The 26,555-nt window shown below is 47.0% G+C and overlaps 1 protein-coding gene and 1 long non-coding RNA gene across 2 annotated transcripts in view; both read right to left on the bottom strand.

The window, feature by feature from the left end:
* Positions 1-26,555, bottom strand: part of Dera (deoxyribose-phosphate aldolase) — an 83,515-nt gene that overhangs the window by 56,858 nt on the left and 102 nt on the right. The window contains exons 2-3 of the mRNA XM_005072901.4: positions 2,219-2,316; positions 836-983 (exon numbers count right to left, since the gene is read on the bottom strand). Of these exons, the coding sequence (XP_005072958.1) occupies positions 836-983; positions 2,219-2,316 (246 nt within the window). The remainder of the gene's footprint in view (positions 1-835; positions 984-2,218; positions 2,317-26,555) is intronic.
* On the bottom strand, positions 17,959-26,550 carry LOC121139687. The gene is made up of 2 exons (XR_005876586.1): positions 26,151-26,550; positions 17,959-18,190 (listed from the first exon to the last, which is right to left on the bottom strand). It is a non-coding gene; the product is annotated as an uncharacterized LOC121139687 (long non-coding RNA).

Below are 26,555 nucleotides of genomic sequence, written 5' to 3'. Positions count from 1 at the left end.
TTTATGGACACGAAGAGAGTGACAGGAGTCTTTGTTTTGTTTTTTGTTCGTTTGTGTGTGTGTTTAAGTTCTAACCTAATGCAGAGTACTTTCCTTTTGAATTTTATTAAAAAACACCTTTCATTTACCTCACACATGTGATGTGACCAGTAAGTAATGAGGCTGGCTTTCCCTTCATGGTTAGGGACTCAGAGCCTGTATTTCAGCTTCTAGATAGAAAAGTTCCCAAACAGAAGAACCAAGGAAACTCTCAACCAACAACTTCAGTTCACAGATGCAAAACCTGCCCTGAATCCAAGGCTTGGAATGTCTTCAGTCTTTGGAAGAGGAATCACTCACACACACACACACACACACACACACACACACACACACACACACACGTAGGAGTGAACCCCACAAAGCTATCCGCCCATGAGGGCGGGACAAGTACATTAGCACAGGTAGAGATAAAAGGAAGTGAAAGGAAAAGGCTCTCTCTTTTTTCTTGGAAGCCAGCCAGGCTTCTAACTCCTAGCTTGGGTGACTCTCTCTGGTAAAGAAATATATTGTATCTCCTATAACATCGGCTACCATCAATACACACACACACACACACACACACACACACACACACACACACACACAGAGCAGAGATCTCAGTGGTCTGTCTACACACACACACACACACACACACACACACACACACACACACACACACACACACACACACACACACAGCAGAGATCTACCAAGGGCGTGCAGTCACAGCACATCAGCAGGTGCTCATCAAGTCCCGGGGTCCAGCAATGAGCACCACAACCAGGTAAACGCAGCCAGACTCCACCCGCCTCACCTTTGTCGTGCATATTTAAAGCTTTTAAGAGGTCTTGCCGGATTGGATATTTGGCTTTGTAACAGAGCCGTTGAACATTAGAAAACGTGTCATCCCCGGAAAGTGTGGTGAGGTCTATACATGTAACAGCCTTCAGGAGCCATGCAGCCTAGACGAGGAGGAGAAACAAGGGAATAAAATGAACCTCAAAGCTTGTAGAGAAACATGAGACAAATCTCGAGTGCCAACTGCTGAGGTCACACTGCTAGAAAGGGTTTTCTGATGCAGGATATAAGCGAAGCTCAAAAATGACCCAAGAGAGGCCAGCAAGAAAGCTCAGCAAGGAAAGGAGCTTGCTGCCAAGCCTGAGGACCTGAGTTCTATCCCCAGGGCTCACCTGGAAAGACAGAGCCAACTCCTACAACTTGTTCTACTTCCACATGTGTGCTGGGGTACACACACACACACAATTTAAATATTATTTTTGAAAGAAATGCAATCAAAATGAACATTACCCAGAATAAAACAAAAGAACAGACTTCATGTACTTGTTTTCTCAGAAACTCCAAACAGAAGCCTCTCCTCCACCAACCCCTGCCATTTCTGACTTCTCCAGTTCATCAGCCAGGAACCAGCCACAAATGCAATTCTGTGGATCTACCTTCGTTTTACTTTCTTCCCCAGAAGCCAACGTGATGCAATGTTTTCTGAACGCTCCAAGTTCCTTGCTTTTGACTTTTTTTCCAATCCAATTCCATTATTAAAACAACCCTCATATATTCTCACTCACTCTAAAAAAAATTTCCTTTTATCTTTTCAACCAGGATGAGCAGAATGGGAGATGTTACTTGAAAGGCCTCCATCCCAATGTTCTGCTCCTCTTGTAAGATGGACCCTGAAGGCCTTCTGGGCCTGCATAGCACGCCTCAGCCTGCCAGGCACTAAGGATGCTGACTGGAAGTGTACCACCAGGCATCGCTTTTGGAATTGTTATGAAAAGCAGTAGTGAAGTAAACTCCCCTACCTCAGGCCTCAGCAGTGGACACACCAGGTGTGGATGTTTAGGGCTTTGAAATTAAAACGGAAGACAGCTGAAGAAAGCATGGCTGAGAAACTGAGGAAGTGTGTGGAGGAAATGTGCCGTTTAACTCGCTCATGAATAAAGATGCCTCGAATTCATTTGCGGTTTGGCCACTCAAGAGTGATAAGATTCTTAACTTGTTTGGATAAATGCGTTATCTTTCTCCAACCCATCATCATCATATATGAATTATGAAAATAAGCCATGGACAGCTGCAATCCTTTAAGTTTAGACACATCTTGAGCGAAATTCAATACTGTGGCCTTGAGGGAAGAAGCATTATGACGCGTGGGGACATTGCGCTCAAGAGGGAGGGTCTGTACCTGCCATTCCTTCTTCACACTCCTGCGAGCCTGGATCTGTTCTGCCCGCCTCAGAACAGCGGCCTGGTTCACCTGAACCCTGGAGATCCAGCTGAGATCTAGAAGGAAAAGAGTGACGCTTGTAAGTTTCAAACAGACGTAGCCTTCCTCCATTACCAGTGCTCTTTTGAAACATCTGTCTCAGGAAGGCGCCATGGCTCAGTCACTACAGCACTTGCTGTGTGAGCCTGACATCCTGGGCTCAACCCCGGGACCAAGTTCAAGGTGGACAGAGACGTGACTCCTTACAGCTGCCCATTCACCTGCACCCGCATTCTGCGGCGTGCACGAGCCCGAGCATCATACCCGAACACGATAAACGCATGTTTAAAGCCGTGCTTCTCTTTCACACAATAACAACCTTGTCCTAAACCTGGTCACCACGAGACACAATGCATGCAAAATCGAGTGCATCTGAAACGACAAGGAGCCACGCTGATTAATTGCAGGCCTAAGCGCGGCAGTGGGTGTGCCCTCCCCGGCACACGCCTCTCGCCTCTGACAGCGAAGACTTATTTGTGGGTGTCTAGTCCAGGAGAGCAGATGATTAATACAGACTTAAGTGAATTAGCGAATACTTGCGGGCATCTTTGATCACTACCCACTTACTGACAAGATTAATACCTGCTAGATGCTGATGATACAGCCCATCAAAAGAGAATTTTTCAAAATGTACTAGAAATAACAACACTGTAGCAGACATTCAAAACAGGGAAAGGAAAAAAAAAAACCACTCAAAAATGCATGAGAAATGGCTTCAACGTGGTGGCCTCCCCTGTGTTGTCTGTTTTGTTTGACACTAGTTATTTGTAACTAAATGACCTTGGAGGACAGTCAGCCAGCTTCCCACAAGATGTAACATTTAGATGCATCTCCGCCGCAGAACTTAGATGGGGTTTTGGAAGAGTAGAGCTGGAACGGCTTCTTGTACTTAATTCAGTGTGAGTCGTGGTCTACCCCTAGGAGTCCAGTATCTGGTGCCCATGACATTCAACCCCACGCATGGATCTCTGGCATCAAGCAACCTCAGCACGGGAAGCTGGATGTGCATGCATTTATCTGTTGTAGCTGCCTTACATCCCTGCCCCTCCTGCAGGAGCCTCACAGCTTTGAGTAAGTGTCTTTAGAGACAACGATGGGCAGTGAGCAGTCATCAGGAAACATGCGTCGACCACACAGCTCCCTGACGTGCGTGAAGCGCTGCCAACTGTAGACTGTACTGTGTACCAGTCAGGTGAACTGTCTCTGTGACCAAATCCCCACCAGTGCCGCCTAAGGGAAGGGGCTTTACTTTAGCCCATGGTCACACAGCCCTGCGTATTTGGAAATAACGTCATTTCAGTGGGATCGTGGATCGTGTAACGTAGGAAAAGTGTTCACCTCGTGGCCACTCAGGAAGCAGAAAAAGTCTAAGTCAAAAAAGAACCCAAGGTTGTTGAGACGGCTCAGCGGGTAAGGGTGCGCTTGCCACCAACCCTGACAACCTGAGCTCAACTCGGGGACACGTGATGGAAAAAGAGAATGGACTCAGGAGATATGTCCTCTGGCTCTATGCATAGGTACCTACACACCAATGCACGTGCATAAGCACGTACACACACACACTATTCTCTCTCTCTCTCTCTCTCTCTCTCTCTCTCTCTCTCTCTCTCTCTCTCTCTCTCTCTCTCTCTCTCTCTCTCTCTCCCCTCTCCCTCTCCAGTGAAAGGAAGGGAGGGAAGGAGTGAGGGACCAGAGCATGATACTAAGCTCCAGTAACCTACTTCTTCCCGGAGAACCCACCTGCTACCTTTTACTACCTGTCATTAGTGCCATCATCTGAACTATGAGCCCATCAAGGGATGAATTCATCCACTCATTCATCAGGTCAGAACCTTCATGATCTACCTGTCTCTGCAGACGCCCGCACAGACACCCCACAGCATCCCTCAATCCTATCACACTGGCAACCACAACTTGGCATCCCACTAATGACTAACACAATCCAAAAGAGTCGGCTCCGCACAAAGATGAGACCTGGGCCCGCTAGGGCAGTCAGTAAGTCTCCATCAAAAACGCTTTCTTTCCCATTTCTACCTGTGGGTTCTCACAGGTATCCATACTAATGGTGCAGAAATTCCAAACCTGAGTAAGAATGACTTACATAAGTATCATTCTATAACACTAAAGTAGGAACCAAGCTTGTCTTATTTTTCATTTCTGATTAAATTATTTTGTTAGCTGAAATCATTTAATAAAACAGATTTTCAACATTTTAATCCACCTGTTCTGCTCCTTACAGATATCACTTTATCTTGCTTCTTTGCTGAGGCACCTCAATAGAAAACAGACGCCTGGGTCAGGCAGACTCCTGCCCTTCTCCCTACCCAAAGGCAGAGTGGATTTGGGGCAGAGTCCCAGGGAAGAACACTGAACAGAGACAAGGATGCACACAGCTCATTTAAGAGTTAGAAGAACTGGGCAATGGTGGCGCACGCCTTTAATCCCTGCACTCGGGAGGCAGAGGCAGGCGGATCTCTGTGAGTTCCAGGACAGCCTGTCTACAGAGCAAGTGCCAGGACAGCCTCCAAAGCTACAGGAAAACCCTGTTTGAAAAAACAAACAAACAGACAAAAAAAGCGTTAGAAGAACCAAGTTCCACCCAAATGGGGCGAAGCTTAAACAAACAAATGAAAACTGAGCACGTGACCACAACCACAGGTGATTAAGTTCATGGTTGTTTCAGGTGGACAGTAAAGCCAAGAGTTGCACAGAATCAAAAGGTTCATGGTCAAAAAGCTGAAACCAGCCAACCTAGGGCTCTTAAGTTCTCCCTCTTCACCCCTCACCCACTGAGCTCCCCGCTGGTGGGCGATCTCAAGCAAACCCCAAGGCTCCACCATCCCCCAGCTTTCTCACAAACATCCCCCTCTCCTTCCCTCTGGCACTGGGCTTCAGTGCTCCTAAACAGCAGCAGTTTCGTGATTTGGTGTTTTATGTTGTGTCTGGGGCTTGCGTCCTATTTGTTCCTTCCTTACCATGCATGAACAGTGAACCCCCACCAAAATACTAGGACTCAGGCCACGGACTGAGGACAGAGCACAGGCGATCAAGTCCTTGACTAGCAGCCCAGAAACCCACAGAAACTAGCCACGGTGAGATACACTTGTAATTTCTAGCACGTGGAGATTGGAAGTGTATGAGGTCATCCTTAGACAAAACAGCAGATTCGGGGCCAGCCTGGGCTACATGAGACCTGTATCAGAAAAGAGAGGAAAGGGGGAGGAGGGGAGGGGAAGTCCCCTTCTTTGGGAACCTTGCTAATGTTTACAAGTTGAACAATCTTCGTGTTCCACTCTTCTAAGTGACTTTGGCTTCTACTTTCAGTCCCGCCCCTTCACCTGGAGTAGCACTGACAATGCTAAACTCTTTGTTTAATACCTCCAATAGGTGTTTAAAATCTCAAGCAAGGTGTAGGACAGTGGGTGGTACTCAAGTACATTGAGGGGCTCTCTAAGTCCAGAAACTGGCTCATCCCATCCTCCCCAGGTCACAAAGGACTTTGGACCTCAAGAAAAGAGAAATGATGAAACTAGATGGGATGCTTGGGCACATTCTCCTTAAAAAATAATGTCCAATGCAATGCACCTCCCACCTAAGGGTGGAGCCCACGAGGCCAGTGCTTCTGCCATAGGTCCCAGTGAGGCATCTACTGGAGAGTGTAGCAGGAATTACCTCTCCCAGTACCAGCTTCAGCTGCTAAAAATATCATTAGTGGTCATAAAATTATCCGGCCCCATATTTAATCCAGCCACAGAATTTGCCTCTGTGACCTCCCATGGCAATGAATTATATAAGTGACGATCTCATTTTATTAGCACTTCATTTGCTACCCTTTAATTTCATCAAATAACCCTTGTTCTCCTATTATGGGGTCTGGGGAAGAAAGGATTGTGTGACCTTTGTTATGTCCTTCATAACTCTTAATATTCCATTCAAGTACCCTTTAGTGCCTCCTTGCCAGAGAAATGACTCTAATGCACACACTCTCATCAGGACCATAGAATCTTCTGGTTTGGAGGCCATGACAGGTTTCAAGTTCATGTGTCTTTGGGGAGAACAGACATGAAACCATAATTGTTAGGCAGCAATGCCCCTACTTACATTTTCTGATGAAAAAGAAAAAAACTCATCTGTTTTTCTCAGAATGTCATTTTGGTGACAATTCAGGCCCTCTGTCAGTTATTAATTTGTTCTCAAATGCTTGTCTTTTTTTTTTTTAATTCTTCTGGTTTGAGTCTCAGAGGACAGGGGAGCTTTCTAGTCTCCCCCAAACTTTGTTTTCCTTTGTTTGGGGTCCTTCGCATAACTCCTGACCCACACGATATAAAATAACAACCCTACACAAGAAGAAACATGTTGACTTTGCCTTTGTTCCTAAGGGACAAAAATCATGACACTTGATTAAGTGGAGAATTTCCACCCAAGCCGGTTTCCGGTACTGCCTCCAAGCACCTCGCTTTCTGACATGCACTCGTGTATTTAATACCCATTCCTGTTCCCAAGCACCCTTGTTAGTTGTGCTCACACAGCTGTCTGTTATTTCAGTATTGTTTATTTTCAAGTCTAATTTGCACCCTCCCAGGAATCAGGCACGCCCTGCCAGCTGTGCAGGTGTTCGACGAAGTAATAGCTCACCAATAAGTTCGATGTGTGTACCCTTTCTGTTCTGGAAAGCTGGTGCGGTCATCAGTCATTGAAACTGGTCAAGTATGTCATGAGCATGCCTCATCTGTCAACCTTCAAAATGGGTGGCTGGCTAGGAACAAAGACACCAGGGTGCTACTGCTAATTTCAAAAATTCAAATTACACAGTAAATGAGAAGACATCACCTTGACCAGGTTCTGTCCCCAAAACGTGGAAATCAGAAGCCTCCCTGTGACCCCATCCTTAACTGAGGGCAGGTAAGCTCCATCAGTGGCCTCCTTCCAAGAGTCTCCCATCTATCAGACAGGGGGCAGGGCCAAGGACACCTGTGAACTCTCTGGGCACTATGCTGATCCACTGCTCTACCTGTTAAACTGGTCCTGAGAACCTAGACGTTAAGAATCCAAACACCTACAGTCAGGCAGCACACTGCCACAGCCCAGAAGCAGCTCTCCAATGACACAGCTCCTGCTGCTAACTGCCCCTCACCTCAAATTCCTATGCAACACACTCTCACCTACATGTATCAATCCAAAAGTGGCTGAGGAATACATTTGTATGTCCTTCAAACAACTACAATGTACATGGTTAGCACCAAGAAAGACTGACTTAATCTCCTAACTCTGTGTCTGTGCAAATCGTCTGTCCTCTTCCACCGAGCTGTCATTTCTGCTGTGTCTTACATCCATAGCTAGATAGTTTTTAACACCGTCAGGATATCATCCCAGCAGAAGACCGCCGAGGGTCATATTACACGGTCGCTGCAGACTTGCATCTTGCCCTGCCTGGCAGTGTCCTATCTTAAGCTTAAGGCCTCCCCACCTCCCTCTGCCCCCACCCATCCTTGACGCACTAGCCATTCCCAGCTGCTGAGGCTCTGCAGGAGTCAGTCGCCACTCTGGAAAACTGCCTTTCTCCATTCATCAGCTATGACCAGGAGGGTGCTCTGGGCACTGAAACTTCCCGTACAGTTCTTGAGCTGGCTTTCAGGCACAACTGTCCACGTGACGCTGAGGACTGCTCACACAGTGAGCAGCCCTAGAGTCTGCAGCCACAGTTGCTGGCTGTGGTTACGCAGCTAGTGCCACAACTCCTTGGCAAATGGGGACTCTACCTGAGTGCCCGTGAGCAGACTGGCCCGTGCACTCCCTGAGTGCAAGTGCTGCACTGAATGATGTGCGAAACACAGGCATAGCAAGGGTGGGTCACCCTAAGGAAACAGAGAAGAGGCTGGATGGGCGGTTCAGCCACTAAAGGCTACCTCACAACCAAAACTATACGAAACACCAAGTGCCACAGGCGTGAAGAAGGCTGGGACAGCGCGATAAGAGACATCTTGCACAGGCAAAATCAATGCATTCCACCAGCACTTCCCAACTGGTCCCATGGCTTTCATTAGAACTTTTTCACTTGAAAATATATAATGAAAGCTTACTTTGGCGATGGCAGCAGAAAGGGAGGGGTGTTATTGGCTCACAGCTGAGCAGAGACTGCAAACTCAAGCTAGCAGAACAGACAGGAGCCACTCAGCAAGCAAAGGGTGCTGTGCATAACCCTCCTGTACACTGCAACGGACTCTCAGTGGAACTGGTTTAATAAAAAGCTGACTGGCCAGTAGCCAGCCAGGAAGTATAGGCGGGACAACCAAACTAAGGACAGACACTGGGAAAGAGGGTGGAAACAGGGGAGGGGAGAGAGAGAGAGCGAGCGAGAGCAAGAGAGACAGAGAGAGAGAGAGAGAGAGAGAGAGAGAGAGAGAGAGAGAGATGCAGAAAGAAGCAAGATGAACTTAACATGTTGGAAAAAGGCACTGCTACCTTGTAGAGTATAGAAAAGAATCGTGGGTTAATTTAAAATGTGAGAGTTAGCTAGTAACAAGCCCGAGCTGTTAGCTGAGCATTTATAAGTAACATTAAGTTGCTGTTCAGCTATTTGGGAACTGATGGGCAGTAAGGAAAAATCTGCCTACCAGAGGGCCCCAAGCGAGAAGAATGGGGCAGAGATGAACCTCACCTTGTCCAGCATGTGTGAAACCCTGGGTTTGATCTGAGTTCCTTGTAAAGCCAGGGTGGCACAAGCCTGTCATCCCAGCACTCAGAGTGTGGAGATAGGCAAGGAGGGTCAGGACTCTAAGGCCATCCTCGGGGCCTGGGGTGCATGAGACCTTGTCCCTGAATAAATAATAAACTACAACAAACAGCATTTAACAGCTGTCTGAACAAGATGTCACACAGTTGCCCCAGAAACCATGCCAGTCTTCACAGGAGAAGCATTCAACACTCATGCCTGGCCTGAGTCCAATCATGCAAAAGACAATGTTTGAAGCTCCCACTGAGCAGGGTCAAGCAGACAGACTGAGGGGGATGTGTAGGCATGACGTATGAATGAGGACCGCCGATTCCTTGTAGACTTAAAACCACGCTGTTACCATCCATCTACTCTGTAAATGTGTAATGAGCGACTTCAGGCCAGGCTTTTCAATATCGAATACACACACACCCCTACCAGCAGCCTCGAAAAGTGTGCTTAATGAAAAATGTAACTGTAAATTTCCATTGCTCAGGAAGATTGATTATCTGTAATTTGCACATTTGATAAGCATGTACCTCTGAAAGCAAAGTGCTAACACTGACTTAACCTGTTGAAAAGCAAGGTACTACTTCAAAACTTGCCTGTTTGTCAAGATGGAGCCTAAAGAATTGAACACATATTCCAGAGATAACCACATAAAACTCTGAAGTACGGCCTTCACCTAGATAAATGACCAAGTTAAACATTGCTCATTCTCACATGTGGCTATTCCACTGACCACATAAGAAGCAGTAGTTGGCAACTGAGTTATTAAACTGTTATTTGTATTTCCAAACATGGAGGATTTGTTGTTGCTGTGGCTTTGCCTTGGTATTGCAGATCAGTATGTTAGCAAGTGCTCTACCACTGAGCTACACCCCCGGCCTAAATCTGCAACCTTCCCACAAAAATGTGCTCTAGGAAAACTACTGACAGGAGCTTTCCCAAGTTCCTAAATGTGGTAAGAGGCCAGAAAAAATTACCAGGCCAGGCTGATGGTGCAAGCCATTAATCCCAGCACTCAGTCAGCAGGGACAAGCAGATCTCTGCAAGTTCAAGGACAGCCTGTTCAATATAGTAAGTTCCAGTCTGGCCAGGGCTATAGAGAAAAACTCTGTTGAGAGGGAGAAAGGGAGAGGGGAAGAGAGGGAGGGAGAGAGGGAGAAAGGGAGAGAGGGAGGAGGAGAAAGGAGGAGAGAGAGGGTGGAATTCACATGGCTGGATAACTCCGGCATCCTGTTGGGAAAAGACACAACACTCAGTCCTTTGAAAAGATTTGAGGGACTATTCTAGGCGCCCAGAACTTCAGAGAAAGCCTGTTTCACACTTCCCTCCTGATAAAAAACTCCTAAAATATGGCAGTGACATGCCCCCCAGTGCTATCAGCCAACAGGTACCATGCACCAAGCTGCTCTCTCTCTCTCTGTGCATGCTGGTGAGTTCTGCAAGCTAATTTACATGCTGCAATAGACCCACATAAAATTAATTCTGTGAAAATATCATAACTCCTGTTTAAATGCTCCAGAACAGGGCTAGCAATAATAATAGTCTCCTTGGATAAGGGTAAGCCTCTAGAAATTGCTAAGCATGCTGGTGGAAATTAATGACTATGTAACATCTGCACTTACTCTTCATGAGCTGTGTGGCCACCACCTGGTATCAGCGCCCTGCTCCGGCCACACGTTACCCCATGTAAATCTCATTGCAGGACAACCCCATTATTCTCTGCCATGAATTTATGGTAATTCCTAACCTCCCCCAGGAGCAACCACTTTTAAGTTTAAGATCCATGAAAGTATCTTCTATAGGACTATGAATAAGATCTTATGAGGGTGTTATCGTTCATTTCCTAAAATTTGTGACTTCACATTACCCCGACACCTGACATTCCCAGCAAATAGCTTTTAAATGATTCTATGGAGAATCACTAGTATTTTTAATTAAGATTCATATTCAAACTATGTGTTTTGAAATCATATTAGTTTGGGTGTCTTGCCAAAATTGCTATTTATAAGCAATCATGTCTTAGTTAGCTTTAACTGTCAACTTATCACAGGCTAGAGTTACATAAGAAGGGAACCTCAATTAAGGGACTGGCCTGTGGGCAAGTCTATGGAGGAATGTCTTTATTGTTAATTGGTGGAGGAGGGCCCAGTCCACTGTGGGTAGCACCATTCCTTAGCCAGTGGTCCTGGGATACAGAAGAAAGCTGGCTGAGCATGGGCCTGGAGGAGCCAGTAAGCAGCATTCTCCCATGGTTCCTGCTGGAGTTCCTACCCTGATATCCCTCCATGATGGATTATAATCTGAAAGCTGAGATGAACCTTTTCCTTCCCAAAGCCACAGAAAGGAAGCTAAACTGTATGTATTATCTAATCTCTGGCTATGTATCTCAAAAGGTGACAGTGTGGCACCAATGAATTTAACTAAATAAGCATATTATAATTCGGTTAATTCACTAATTTTCAAAGACACTCAGCTGAAATCGGGTTAAGGAAGTCCACAAGCGCCTGAATAAAAGAATAACAGACATTTATCTGGGGAGCACTCACAATGAAGGTAAATAGCCGCCTCGGTCCTCTGCCCCTGGAGGCGCAGGATGCTGCCACACAGGGCGCAGGATGCTGCCACGCAGGATGCTTCACCACCCAAGAGAGACAGCGAGGCCCCTCCTCTTCCTTATAAGGGGTCACATCCTTACACCGAAGCCACACTCTAAGGCCCATATCACAAATCTATTGGCGGAGCAAGATGCCACTACACTCAACACTGGGATGTGAACCTACACTGTCCCCCACAAGCTTGTGGTGTGAGCGCTGTGTCTCCAGCTTACAGTGCTATTTTTGAAGGGGGTGGAGCCTGGCTGGCTGAAGGGAGTCCACGGGGCAGGCCTACAGAAGCTACGCCAACCTTGCCCCCCCCCCATCTCACAAGCCTGCAGCCACAGAGGGCAGAGTCATAGCTTCTCCATGCACGGTAACCTTTAACGATGAGCCAAAATGCTTCTCCCCTTGTGTGGTTTTTTCCAGGTATCTTGATCATAGGAATGTAAAAGGCGCACAGTTGCTGATCAAGAAAAAAGCCTGGAGTGGATAAGATCCTAGAAGAGGGCGGGGCCCCATGATATCCACCACTAGTCAGTCACATTTCCACATGAAGGAAAGCAAACCCATTTGAAGGTATTTCCTATGTATCTAATTCGAACTCCCAACCCATCCCAGAATACTATGGGGATTCTCCCTCCCAAGCTCATGTTCTGTTTCTATCAGCAAGCATCCTTGTCCACAGCTACCTATTTGTGACCCTGCAGGTCAGAACACTACAGCATTCAGATAAAGGATGGAGTTCTTGTGCTCGCACATCGGGCAGCCTGTGCCTGTCCATTCTACTTGTGGTACCCACAGTTACTCTAAGACCTAGCTAGCTTTCATCCATGAATCAAAAGTCACAGGCAGAAGAAACAGGGCCTAAAGCCCAGGCCATTGGATTCAAAGCCCAATCTCTGGGAACAAGGCTCAGGCTTAGATTCCCAGCACCGACACAAAGACCTGGGTCTGACAGCACGCGTCAATAACCCTAGCTCTGGGGAGGAGGAGACAGGAAGAAGCCTACATTTTGCAGGCCCATCACTCCAGTCAGCTCAGTCAAAATCCCATCTCAAGACATAATGTGGAGTATGACCTAGGAAGAGACCGGATGCCAACCTCTGGCCTCCTTCTAAACACAGCAAAGTACAGACGCACACACAAGTACATGCGCTCACACTTGCATACATACATATATGCACACACCCCAATTTCTTTCAAAACAGGGACTGGGGACACACTTAATTAACTGAGTCATCATCCCAAAGTATATATTTTATTCACAGAAAAGTTTAAATAGAGCAGTCTACAAATACACAGACAAGTTCTCAAACTGGAGTATGAGATTGCCCTTTAAAGCCAAACTGAGCTACATTCTGCAAGATAGGCACTATGCAGCCACTGAACATGTGACACATGTCTTAATGCCATCCACTACCCGGTGACTTACAAGAAATCACCGAATGCTCTCTAATACCAACTTACCAGTCTCATGCTCTACAGGCATGCCTTGATCTGTGCTTAAGTAAACATACACACACATGTACACACACATGTATGCACACATACAAAAATATACACACACATATATGCATGCACACACATACATACACATAGGTATGAGCACACACATATACACACAAACATCTATGCATGCACACACGTATACACATATGCACGCTCACACACACACACACATATATATGCATACACATACACCCACATATGCATGCATGCATACACACACCCACAAAGCACACTCAAAGGTAGGAGCTTAGATTGTAGGTGAACCCCTCCAACAGCAGGCAGCTAACGTGCTACAATCCTGATTGTAAGCAGACAGGGCTGGGCGGAACATTGTTTCCCCACACAAACCAAGCAGCCCCTGCTACATTGCTGTCCTGGCTGGGAGTCTGTCCTGGGCTGAATTAGAGTGGAAATTGCCACCTGCTGGGTGCTGATTCAACACTGTTTGCTGAAGCACTTCATCTCCTGGCTCTCCTTAGGATTTCCCAAGCTTTCAGATGCTCTGGGACAACCATCAGAAACCTTAAAGCACTGCCCCCACCACAAGAGGTCATTAGACGACCCACTCGGAAGTTCCTTGTGTTTTTGTGACAGTAACCGAAAGAATGTCGGCAGCCGGCTGCTAGCCCCACTAACCCAGTAAATGCCCAGGTGGGGTGGGAGTCATGTGACCAGCTGGGGTTTGTTCCACACTCACTGAGAAGCCTGATCCAGTCTGCAGGGCAGGGTTTAGCAGCCGCAGAGACAGAAAGCTGAGCTAGGAAAGCCCTCAAGATTGCGTGAGCAAAGACGAGTGGACAGTCAGAACAGCAAGTTCCAGAAGGAGCAGGCCGGGTCCTTACACCACACACTCCCTTCAGTTAAAGTATTAAGCTGGACCACGAAAGTGTTGGTTTTTTTATGCAGTCTTTTAAGGTTTCTTCAGGGAAAAGTAGCTCTTTAGACTGTCAGTCTTTCACGCTTTAGTGGGAACCGAACATTCTAGTGTCCTCCCACACAGTTACTAAGGGGTGAGATACAGGGTAACCAGAGAGGCTGGTGCAGCCAAAAGCAAAACTCCCCACCTCCTGGGGGCCATCCCTGACATCGGCTGACACTCAAGTTCTTCTTAGGTAGCAACTCAACAGGGCGTGCCACAGAATGTCCCCCACCCTACCCCAGAGCTAAACACAGAAACAGTTGAATTTTAAAGTAGCTTTCTCTTTCTTTGCTTTGAATCTCTGTATAAGGGCCAAGGACACAGCTCGGTAGAAAGAGTGCCTGCCTCTCATACAGGAAGCCCTGGGTTACAACCCAGGAGTAAGAAAAAGACAGAACGTGATGGTTTTAAGTTTGACTTCCAACGCCAGTGACAGCTCCACTGATGAGGTCCCCAGGCGTTTCCAGCAGCGGCAACATGTCCCAAAGTCAAACCAAAGGCCATGATGGCCTGACGAGTCCAGCGCACGTGTGAAGGGTGACAGCAAGTGGCAGGAACAGGAATGGGACCCAAGGACTGACAGAAAAAGACCAGGATACAGGGGCCGGCCACATCAGCCAGCCAAGGGGCTGTAGCCCAGCCGGCAGAATGCTTGCCTAGCATGCAGGAAGCCTGCGTCTGCTGTCAGCACCATAAAGCTAGGCATGCACCGCACAGATAAATCCCAGTGCCCGGGAGATGAAGAGGAGATCTGAACCTGAAGGTCAGTCTCAGCTGCATACGGAGTTTGGGGTCTACCCAGGGTACATGGGCACACACACAAAGGTGTGTCGGGGAAGGGATTGTTCTGTGTGACATGAGAGAGAGATGTCTAGCAAACAGAGTCGACCCACGGGAAGGTAAACATCACTACCACATACACACAGAGAGGCAGAGAACTTCAGGAGACCAGTGGAGACCACCGGTGCCTACAGGGAGGACTGGAGATTATGAGGGCTGGTACTGCAGAGGAAAATACAGGGGCAGACACAGCTCATCAAGGTGGAGGTGACCTACGTTAATCGTCCAGGGTAGAATTACAGTGGAAGACACTGAAGCCCAGAGACTCATTTATCACTGCCAGGTCACACAGTACCGGCCAGCACTACAAAGAACTCAGGTCACTGGATTCCCAAGCCCAAGTCATGTCTAAAAGGTCATACAAACAATCACCGCAGCCGGCTCGGCAGTTAGGAGTACGTAGTGCTGTTCTCACTGCTGATCTAGAGAACCAGAGATCGAGTCCCAGCACCCAGGTCAGAAGATTCACAACTGCCTGCAACTCCAGCGCCAGGGGATCCAATGCCTCTGGTGTCTGTGGGCACCTGCACGTGTGCTCACAGACCACCACACACACACTCCAAAAAAATTAAAGAAAGATTGTACTATAAAGGGACCAAATTTTTAAAAATCTGAAGAGATAAATGCAATTTGTTCTATTTGAAAAATAAAAAATAAAAAAACAAGCCAAGCACAGTGGCAAATTTCTTTAATCCCAGCACACAGGAAGCAAAAGCAGGACAGTGAATTCTGGAGCAGCCTGGGCTACAAAGAGAAACTTTATCTCTAAAAACCTGGAAAAAACAAAAAAACAAAAAAGGAGTCCAGTGAAGCGAAGCCTTTCCTGGGGAGGACCAAGTCCTGGAGCCACCACAATGACAGCACCACACGCCTCAGGAGTCACCTTTGCGCATGCCTGGGAACAGCAGGAGGAGGCGTGCGTCCTCGATGGATCTTTAATGGAGGCAAACGTTGAGCCCATGACCAACGCTCTGTCGGGCAGAGGGATAAATACAAAATAAAAGCCTCGTGCTCAGTCAGTCAGTGAAGCGCTGGCTTTGCAAGCCTGAGGACCAGTTCAGACTCTGTATATAAGACAGAGTACACGGCACACCCACAATCCTAGCCTGAGGAATCCTAACCAAGGCGAAGGCAGGAGGCTGCCTGGATCTCACTGGTTACCTAGTCCAGCAGAAACGGTGAGGCCCAGGCTCAGTGAAAGCCCCTGTCTCAAAAAATAAGGTGGACATCAACTACGAAAGACACCGAACGCTGACATTTAGAGAGAAGGGCGACGCAGTACCGTGTCACTGTCTACACAGCCGAGAGACCTGCAGCAGCCAGACATGGAAGGGGAAAGTCTATAGGGCAAACCCATGAACAGCCACGGCTAAGTGAACGGCCACTGAATGGGCCACGTGGCTCCTGACCGATTCTTGAAGTCTCAGAGAATGTGTGTTGGCTTTTGTACTGTTTTGCAGATATTTTTTAGAGTAGCTTTAGATTTTCGAAAACAGAGCAGAAGTCACAAAAATGCCCGTGCCCGCGCAAGCATAACCTCCTCCATTATTAGCATCTGCCCCCACAGCAGCACACACATCATACCAAGTGAGCTCGCTTTACAGACTAGGAAAGGACAAAGCAGGGCACAGAAATCCCTGTTGCAGGTCAAGGCCTTCCCAGAGAGACCAGTGCGTCTAGGAGAGGCCAGTGCATGTAGCCAACAGAGACCCTCTGACAACCATCCCACAGGTGCCTGGTTTCAAGTTGGCCTGTAAGAGCGACAGCTGTGGGAAGGGAAGAGTAAGGAGGGCAACCAGGTGGAGAAGTGCTAGGTATGATGACCCGCAGGCGTGCAAATGGCATCACGGGACCCACCCCTCTCTGCACCAATGAATTCCTCAACGGATGGGAGATTAAGAACGGATAAACGAGAGAGAAGCGGACAGTCACCACAGGCACTTTTTCTGCACAAGTCTGATTCCCATGCTTCCAGTCACCTTGGACCAGAGTATTAATCCAAAGTGAGAGCACAGAAGTCTTCAAGGTAGTGGCCCGTGAGCAGGCCACACGGGGGATACGACGCCATTCTCTGAGTGGCATACTCACATCGTGTACACTACTGGCCACTTGAGTCACTGAAGACTTGTTGCCGTTATCAGATCAATTGCTTCAGCCCTGGCTTCTGCTTCTACTCAAGTAATTGGTATTCTACGCTTTAAAAGCGTCTCCAAGGTCAGGTGTGGTGCTGGCCTGTAATCTCAGCAGCCAGGAGGCTGAGGCAGAGGGTAGGGAGCTCCAGGACAGCCTGGGCTACACGAACCATTTCAAAAACTCCTAACAGGATACAGAAACCCTGCCAAGTGGCAGCCATTTTCATCTTTCTCAATGACTCACGTGTGTGCATGTGAGGGGCACTTGTGTACTGTGCTTCATCTGTAGAGGCCTGAGGACAGCTGGCTCCCTCCTTCCACCTTGAAGCAGGTGCTAGCTTTTGCCATGCTGAACTCTTAGGGTCAGCCGGCCCTTGAGTTTCTGGGCAATTCTCCTGCCTCCACCTCCCATCACCCAGCAGGAGTGCTGGGATTACAGATACACGCCCATGGGGTCTTCCTCAAGCCTTGAGGCCTGTGTGGCCAGCGCTTTCATTCACTGCGCCTCTGTCCGCCCTGGCTATGGACACCTGAATGAACTACACACTCTAGGTATTCCACTGAAAAGCTCATCGGAATCGGGGCTCTGATCAGATAATTTCAGTATTTTTCCTTCCTTTAAAGACCACGACTTGGCATCATTAACTCGAGTCCAAAACAACCCTGGCACTAGCCTAGTGGAGTCATTTTAGGGAGCAATTACCAGCAGCTACTTCTCTGCCTGGGATTTCTTTGGAGGAAAGCCTGAGCTACAGAGAACAAGGAGTTGGGATGTGAGTGCCTCAGCATTTTAAAAACTATGTACGGTCGCTGGCGCAGAGATGAAACATTTATCCTCCTCGTGCGGCCACTTTGGTTTCCAGGGAACTGACTGTCGGTGAGGCAGACGGGGGAGAGGTACACCCACAGACGCTCACAACACACACCAGAGTCGACTGAAATGTTTCAAAGTGCCTTTTCATGCCTTTAATTCAAAGATGAACACATTTCAAGGTGACCCAATCCTCAAGCGACAGACAGTGTTTTAAAAGGGCCAGAACTCTCCACTTAAGCCATTTCTAGTGACACGTTTCAATCGCGTCCTCCAGGGCTCCGGCTGCTGTCTCATCTGGCAGTCTCTTTTCCAGGCAAGGCAGTCCATTTGCAATGAGGGCTTGAAGTTTGTCTTTCCTCCTAATTAAAATCCACAGGGCTTAGATACTTTTAGTTAAAAAAAAAAGTGTTTCAGCTCAGCAGGTACCACAGAAGACTTTCAATTATGTAATAATACAACAAACTCCAATTATTATTTTATAGTTTTCTATTTATCAAAACAGCATCAGAATAACAAACGACAGTCTTACTGTGTATGCTTACAATGTAAAGGTGTTCATAAAAAGATGCTCCACTTAAAATACACAAATGTACAATCAACATACTGACTGTGTGACCAATACACAGAATTGTATCATTTCTGTCTTCTTCAATATACACTCCAGCAGACTAAGCTACACTAGAAATCTGAACATTTGCCTCCCTGCGTATGAAGAAGCCGTGTAGGCTGCTTTCTCTCCATGCCCAAGCACAAACTGGCCCGAGAGAAACAGCCTTGCGGGGAAAGCCTCCCCTGGACTGCAATCCACCCCTTCCTGCAATCCCATGATTCTGAAGGGACTTTTGTCAGGTCTCGGCCTTCGAAACATCCAGAAATGAGCTCAAACTGGTCTATAGAAGGAAACTTGTAAAACAGGGTGTGGGAATACCAGACTTTGTTCAGAGACCCACTTCCCCATCAGCCTGGGAGTAGGCAGCTGTAAGACAATGTTTACTAAAAACATGTTTACTAAAAACAATACAATGCCCGGGGCAATATGTTCCTGAAAAGGGTGGGCCCACGGAACCGCCCTGACCTCGACCTTGTCCAAAGACTAAATGCCTCTTCTGACACACCCAGATCAGTTTTTGGTGTCAGAGCAGAACCAGCCAGGGGTAGAGAGAGAGCAGAAGCTTTTCTGGAGGCAAGCCTTTCTTGGGAAGTTTTCTAGAAACTTTTTGGTGCCTGCTTAAAGTTTTTCTTTACACTGTTGAACGAGACTCTGTGTTGTCAATCCCCGACACCCTCCACACATTCTCAGACACTGGCTGTGCAGCGGACGCGGCAACAGGGTTTCTGTCCCCCAAAAGGAGCCATGTCCCTTACCTCTGGCAGAAGGGACACATGGCTCTCAGAACATCGAAGCCCACACCGACCTCCAGGCTCACTCAGTGTCACAAATACCTGTTACACACTTCAAAGTCCCCACTAGCATCCTAGCCTTCTTACCTCCTCCTCTGCCTGAACCCCCTGCAGCCCAGGGGTCTCCCTCCCCACAGCTACTCACCCTTCCTTCATATGACCCAGACACTCGCCCTTCCCTCTCTTGTCCGCCACTCCCTCCTATGAAGTTCTCTATCTCCCCAATGCTCTTCTCTATCTCTCTGATGCTCTTCTCTATCTCTCCAATGCTCTTCTCTATCCCTCCTATGCTTTTCTCTATCTCTCCTATGGTCTTTTCTATCTCTCTGCTCTTCTCTATCTCTCCTATGGTCTTCTCTATCTCTCCAATGCTCTTCTCTATCTCTCCTATGGTCTTCTCTATCTCTCCAATGCTCTTCTCTATCTCTCCTATGGTCTTCTCTATCTCTCCAATGCTCTTCTCTATCTCTCCTATGCTCTTCTCTATCTCTCCAATGCTCTTCTCTATCTCTCTGCTCTTCTCTATCTCTCCTATGGTCTTCTCTATCTCTCCTATGGTCTTCTCTATCTCTCTGTTCTTCTCTATCTCTCTGCTCTTCTCTATCCCTCCTATGCTCTTCTCTATCTCTCTGCTCTTCTCTATCCCTCCTATGCTCTTCTCTATCTCTCTGCTCTTCTCTATCCTATGGTCTTCTCTATCTCTCCAATGCTCTTCTCTATCTCTCCTATGGTCTTCTCTATCTCTCCTATGGTCTTCTCTATCTCTATGGTCTTCTCTATCTCTCCAATGCTCTTCTCTATCTCTCCTATGCTCTTCTCTATCTCTCCAATGCTCTTCTCTATCTCTCCTATGCTCTTCTCTATCTCTCTGCTCTCCTCTATCTCTCCTATGGTCTTCTCTATCTCTCTGCTCTTCTCTATCTCTCCTATGGTCTTCTCTATCTCTCTGCTCTTCTCTATCTCTCTGCTCTTCTCTATCCCTCCTATGCTCTTCTCTATCTCCCCTATGGTCTTCTCTATCCCTCCTATGCTCTTCTCTATCTCTCTGCTCTTCTCTATCCCTCCTATGCTCTTCTCTATCTCTCTGCTCTTCTCTATCCTATGGTCTTCTCTATCTCTCCAATGCTCTTCTCTATCTCTCCTATGGTCTTCTCTATCTCTCCTATGCTCTTCTCTATCTCTCCTATGCTCTTCTCTATCTCTCCTATGGTCTTCTCTATCTCTCCTATGCTCTTCTCTATCTCTCCTATGCTCTTCTCTATCTCTCTGCTCTTCTCTATCTCTCTGCTCTTCTCTATCTCTCCTATGGTCTTCTCTATCTCTCCTATGCTCTTCTCTATCTCTCCAATGCTCTTCTCTATCTCTCTGCTCTTCTCTATCTCTCCTATGGTCTTCTCTATCTCTCCAATGCTCTTCTCTATCTCTCTGCTCTTCTCTATCTCTCCAATGCTCTTCTCTATCTCTCCTATGGTCTTCTCTATCCCTCCTATGCTCTTCTCTATCTCTCCTATGCTCTTCTCTATCTCTCCAATGCTCTTCTCTATCTCTCTGCTCTTCTCTATCTCTCTGCTCTTCTCTATCTCTCCTATGGTCTTCTCTATCTCTCCGATGCTCTTCTCTATCTCTCCTATGCTCTTCTCTATCTCTCTGCTCTTCTCTATCTCTCCAATGCTCTTCTCTATCTCTCCTATGGTCTTCTCTATCTCTCCTATGGTCTTCTCTATCCCTCCTATGCTCTTCTCTATCTCTCCAATGCTCTTCTCTATCTCTCCTATGGTCTTCTCTATCCCTCCTATGCTCTTCTCTATCTCTCCAATGCTCTTCTCTATCTCTCCAATGCTCTTCTCTATCTCTCTGCTCTTCTCTATCTCTCCTATGCTCTTCTCTATCTCTCCTATGCTCTTCTCTATCTCTGGCTGTCTCACTATCGCCACTGTTCTCCCCTGCTCCCCTAGCCCTGGCCATGCTCAGGTGACTTTCTTCTCTTCCTGCTCTAGACTCTTCCAGGTGCCTTTGGATATTTTCTCTCTCTTAATCACAAATAAATAAGTAAATAAAATATAAATTATTTGCCCCTAATAGTACAGCAGCCATGCAGGCAGTTTTTGTTTTTTGTTTTTTTGCTATGTCCCTTGAATATGATTTTGTTGATGGTGGTTTTGTTCAGTTTAGTTTTGAGACAGGGTCTCATGTATCCCAGGCAGGCCTCGAAATTGTTCATCTTCTTGCCTCTACCTCCCAGAACTGGGATCAAATCACAATGCAGGAACTAAACCGAGGGCTTCAGGCATGCCAAGCAAACACCTGAGAGGCATGGCTGCTCTGAGAGATCAGAGAACAAGCCAGGCTCCCCTGGGATCCATTCCCCAGGGCAAGATGTTAACAAGCCACAGAGCAGCAGGCATTCGCATGGGATTCTTGAAATACCCGCGCACACGAATACATATTTTAAAGTGCACTTTGGCTCAATTCCCCTCCCTTCCTTAGACAACTGTCCTAAACCACCAGGATACAGACAAAAAAGGAGGTGACCAAGACGGGCATTTGAACCACTACATTTAGGACAGGGCACAAGTCCAGAGTGGGGCATTGAAGCCACACAGATACAGAAGACACCAGGCACACAACAGCCCAGAGTCCAGACATGGGAAGGAAGAAATGGGCTCCCTATGTCCCTAATTTTTACACAAGCTCCTATAAAAACAAAGGTAAAAGACAAATATATAGAAAGCACTCTGTTATCATAATTCGTTTCTCCATTGGTCTAGACAGTCATGCCTATAATCCTAGCACTTGGGAGGTAAAGGCAGGAGGATTGGGAGTTCAAGGTTCTAGGCCAAACTAGAATATAAAAGACCACCTCAGGGACTGGGGAGTTGAGTCAGCCATTAAGAGCACTGCTGCTCTTCCAGAGGACCTGAGTTCAATTCCCAGCACCCACATGTCAGCTTACAACTGTCTCAAACAAAAGCCCCAGGGGACCCAGGGGTACCAGGCACCCATGTGGTACACAAACACACATGCAGACAAAAGTCCCATTGAAAGACCCCCACCGCACTCCTGTAACCTTGCCCTTCCTAAGAGTGCGAATTTCAAAAACCGTGACATCACCAAGACGAGTACCCTATTGGCTGTGCTCTCACCTTCTACCTCATTTGCATATCAGACCTGTCGGACCTGATTGAGAGCTGCACTTGCAAGGTCCGCAGGACTTCATATGCAAATAAAGCCATGTATCCAAAACTAACCAATCATTCTGCTTCTGTGAGCCCGCTTCTGCCTCCCCAAACCCCATATAAACCATATTGAATCCAGCCCGATATGCTCAGCCTCCCGAAGTGCTGCAGCATCCGCAGGCGCCTGTGTAAGCAATAAAGAACCCTCTTGCTGTTGCATCCAGTGGCTCTGTCTCGCTCTTTGGGCAAGGGTCTCCTGCCTGGAAGATTCCCTTCGGGGGTCTTTCACCATTCACATAAATAAAACTAAAATAAAATACAATGGATCTTAAAGATTTAAAATAAAATACCATCTCAAAAACACCAATTCAAAAAAGATGAAAGGTAAACGGAAGGTAAGTGGATATCACGTTTACAGTCTTTTCTGTTGTTGAGTTTTAAGATTTTGTATTGGGCTGGTTAGATGTCGCAGAACAATGGCTGCCCCTGCAGGACCCCTAGTCTCAGCACCCACATAGTGGCTCATCACTGTCTGAAGCTCCAGTTGGGGGGGGGGGTGATGACCTGTTTCAGCTTCCAAGGGTACCAGGAATGTGCGTGGAGTACACACATATATGCACGCAAAACACCCAAACACATAAAAGGAAAACCAGCATCGATGGCGGATCAGACCAGGGGCCTCGAACCAGACCAATGATTCTTTGCGATGAACGCCTGCACATAACAGATACAGGGGTTTACTGCCCGACTCACTATGCTACACCGCAGCTTCCAAGACAGGGTTTTCCCTTGTTCTTCTCTGAAATTTTATTTTGTTTTATGGGGGAAAAGGGTGGCAAGATGTGAAAGACACAAAGAATAAATAAAAAGATAACCAGTTAATCTCAAGAAACTATGAAGCTGGGCCACAGCTAATGGGGGAAAGACACAGTCACCACCTTTGTACAGTGAAAGCCACGTGAATTCCCTGACAGGGTGCTTGCTAGCAGGGTTTGAGTCCTGAAGCACCCTTCTGAGACAAAGAGTGGCCCCTCGGAGTGACTCTGGCTTCATCCAAGGGTTCCTTTGGGTCCCGCCAAGATTACTCTGGGTTCCAGACAACCTCAATTGTGGATGTTTCCATCTGTTGTTAATAACAGTATCTGTCAAACGGTCCCCATTTCCTCTCAACTAAGATCTTTTTGAACCTTTTGCCTTAACAGACACAGACAAACAAAAAGCGAGATGCTATTAAAATGTCCCTAGCACAAAATCACCACTTCCCAGATGCCTCCCAAGAAGCATGCACTTGAAAGGAAGCGTGTGCTGCTAGCTTTATGTCAACCTGCCATTAGCGAGCGTCATCTGAGGTGGGGCCACCCCTGGGCTGGTGGTCCTGGGTTCCATAAGAAAGCAGGCTGAGCAAGCCATGGGGAGCAAGCCAGTGAGCGGCACCCTCCACGGCTTCTGCTTCAGCTCCCGCCTGCAGGTTCCCACCCAGGTTGAATCCTTTCCCGCCTTCCTTCAATGACGCACAGTAATTAGAAGAGTAAGGGAAAGGAACCCCTTTCTCCCCAGCTTGTTTTGCTTATGGTGTTTCACCACAGCAAGAGAAACCCTAACTAAGACAACGCCACTGTCCACCACCCTCATCTCGTAAGTGTGAGGTATCTTTACAAACAGAAGTCGTCACCTTTGCATGACATTGAAAACTAGGAACACACCTGTCCACACCAGAGCCCAGCTGTACAGACAAGTCCTCCCAAACAGCAAGTAGATCAAAACGCATGCCCTCATTCCACACTGTGAGGGTCTTCCATCTGCCTAGGTTCCTTAGGGAACTAAAGAAAAGTCATGTTCATGAACACTCCACTTAAAGGAAAAGTCAGAAAAGTCTAGAACATGAGGACGGAGCCTGGAGGAATGAACAAAGGTAACCGGTAAACTACCCAGACTCAGACAGCTGGCCCTCCATCTTCTAACACAACCAGAATAGCCGTATTGGAAAACTTTCACACAGCCAAATGCCAGGCTGGGAAGCAACTTTCCTTGCAGAGTTCTCATCATAAAAATCAAGTTCAGGGTCAGACAGATGGCTCGGTGAGTGAAGACACTTAGTTTGAATCCTAGGCGGCCAATGGAGGCAGCAGAGCCAACTCTGGAAGCCGCACTCTGACCTCTAGAGGTGAGAAGTTGCAAGTGTACCCCCAACATACATAAAGTAGGTAAGTAAATGCAACCTTTAAAACCTGGATTCAAGGCTGGAGAGATGTCTCAGCACTTAGGATCACTAGTTGCTCTTCCAGAGGACCTGCGTTCAATTCCCACAGGGCAGCCAGACCATTTGAAACACCAATCCCAAGGGGTTGGATGCCCTCTTCTGACCACAATAGGCGTTGCAGGCATATGGTACACACATGTCCAGGCAAAACAAGAACATAAATTTAAAAAATAATAACAACATTGATGAATGGATTCTATAATATTTCTGGTGATAACTGCATTTTCTAAAACTTTTGTAATGAATGTGTTTAAATAAAGTTAATTTCTTTTAAAATTAGCAGTGTTCATTAAAAAAATATTAAGGTGCCTTCAATCAGCAAAACCCACAAAAAGTCATCAATTAAAGCAGCGTTGAAATTAATGGAGAGCACCTCTTCCCTAGTGCATATCCAATCCATGTGATTTACTTTAGAGGGTTAGATTACAGCTGTCACTCCTAAGGGTGGATGCCACAGCACATAAGGACTCTTGCAACTACAAGAAGAGTAAGAAAAACGTAAATGGGGGCATGAGCGCATTTATTACTATTCTAAATGGCAGCTGTTTCTGTCTACCCTGTTACTTCTTATGGCTCTCTGAGAAAAGATCTTATACGGTCCAGGCTGGCCTGACACACAGCCGATGCTGGTATGACAAGTGTGTACCACAGTGCCCAGCCTGGACTCAGGGATAAAGAAGTAAAAATGAACCGGGCATGGTGGTGTATGCCTTTAATACCAACATTCAAGAGGCAGAGGCAGAAGGATCTCTGTATGTTCAAGGCCAGCCTGGTCTCCAGTGCGTGTTCCAGGACAGCCAGGGCTACACAGAAAAACCTTGTCTAGAAAACAAAAAAAAAAAAAAAAAAAAAAAAAAGAAGGAAAAATGGTTTCACTGCATCTCCTGAAAGGAAGATGTGAAACTCAGGCAAATGTTTGGGGGACACTATGTTACTCCCTCTACATGTGCACAGGCACAGACCCTCCCCACCCCAACCCTGAGCCCCCATGTCCAAGGCTCTTTCAATCAGTTATTGCTAAAGTTTACATTCCAGGGTCGGAGGGCAATGGGAACACGAAATGAACCTGGTAGAGAAACTAGCTGTCAAGCATGCTTACCACTTTCCTTCCATTCAGTAAACCCTGAACACTTAAAGTCCAGACTGTTTATTCAAAGAATACGTCCCTTTTAGAGGGAAAAAAGTAACCATGTATAACACTTTCAGCTAACTTCTCAAAATCAGCTCCCACAAACATACCTTTCTCCGCTTAGTTAATATCGTTATTGCACACTAAGAGCAGAGAAATCGACCAGAGGCTACAAGTATCCTTGCAGTATCCAAACCCGCCTTCCGACAACAGCAGTTTCCTAATAACTATTTTACAAACGAAGACACTTAAGCACCAAGTGAATAATTTACCCAAAATTACACGACTAAGAGGGTTCAGGATACAAAATAAACTATTATACAAAGTTAAAGCACTAGGATTGGCTCGGTTACCTTTTTGCTACGTTTGAATTACAGATTTTTAAGTTGTCTTTCCCAGCAGTATCTGAGCCAGTATCAGCAAGAAGAAAAAGCTTAAGAGAGACATTTTTGTAAGCCGTCTAAAATCACTTTTAGCAGACCATGACAACTCTCGCACCAGCGCAGCTGACTTCGGGTACGGCCACGCGAGCAGGGCAGTAATGACACAAGTGCGCGGTCAGGCTTTTCTCTGGGGTTTGCTTACTTTGCAACCACAGAGCTACAAAGTGGAAAGGTCTAACCTTCCTTGCTTCCGCTTAAATGGGAGAAGTTCCCCGCCTTGGTTCAGGTCTCTGCCCATCAGGAACCGCCCTGGGGGCGCCCCCGCTCCTCCCCGAGCACGTGACCGGGCGAAGGGGAGCAACCCGCTGGCCCTTA

The sequence above is a fragment of the Mesocricetus auratus genome, unplaced genomic scaffold (genome assembly GCF_017639785.1).
Source record: "Mesocricetus auratus isolate SY011 unplaced genomic scaffold, BCM_Maur_2.0 Super-Scaffold_100001, whole genome shotgun sequence".
Taxonomy (NCBI): Eukaryota; Metazoa; Chordata; class Mammalia; order Rodentia; family Cricetidae; genus Mesocricetus; species Mesocricetus auratus.
This window is presented reverse-complemented; position numbering and strand designations above follow the sequence as displayed.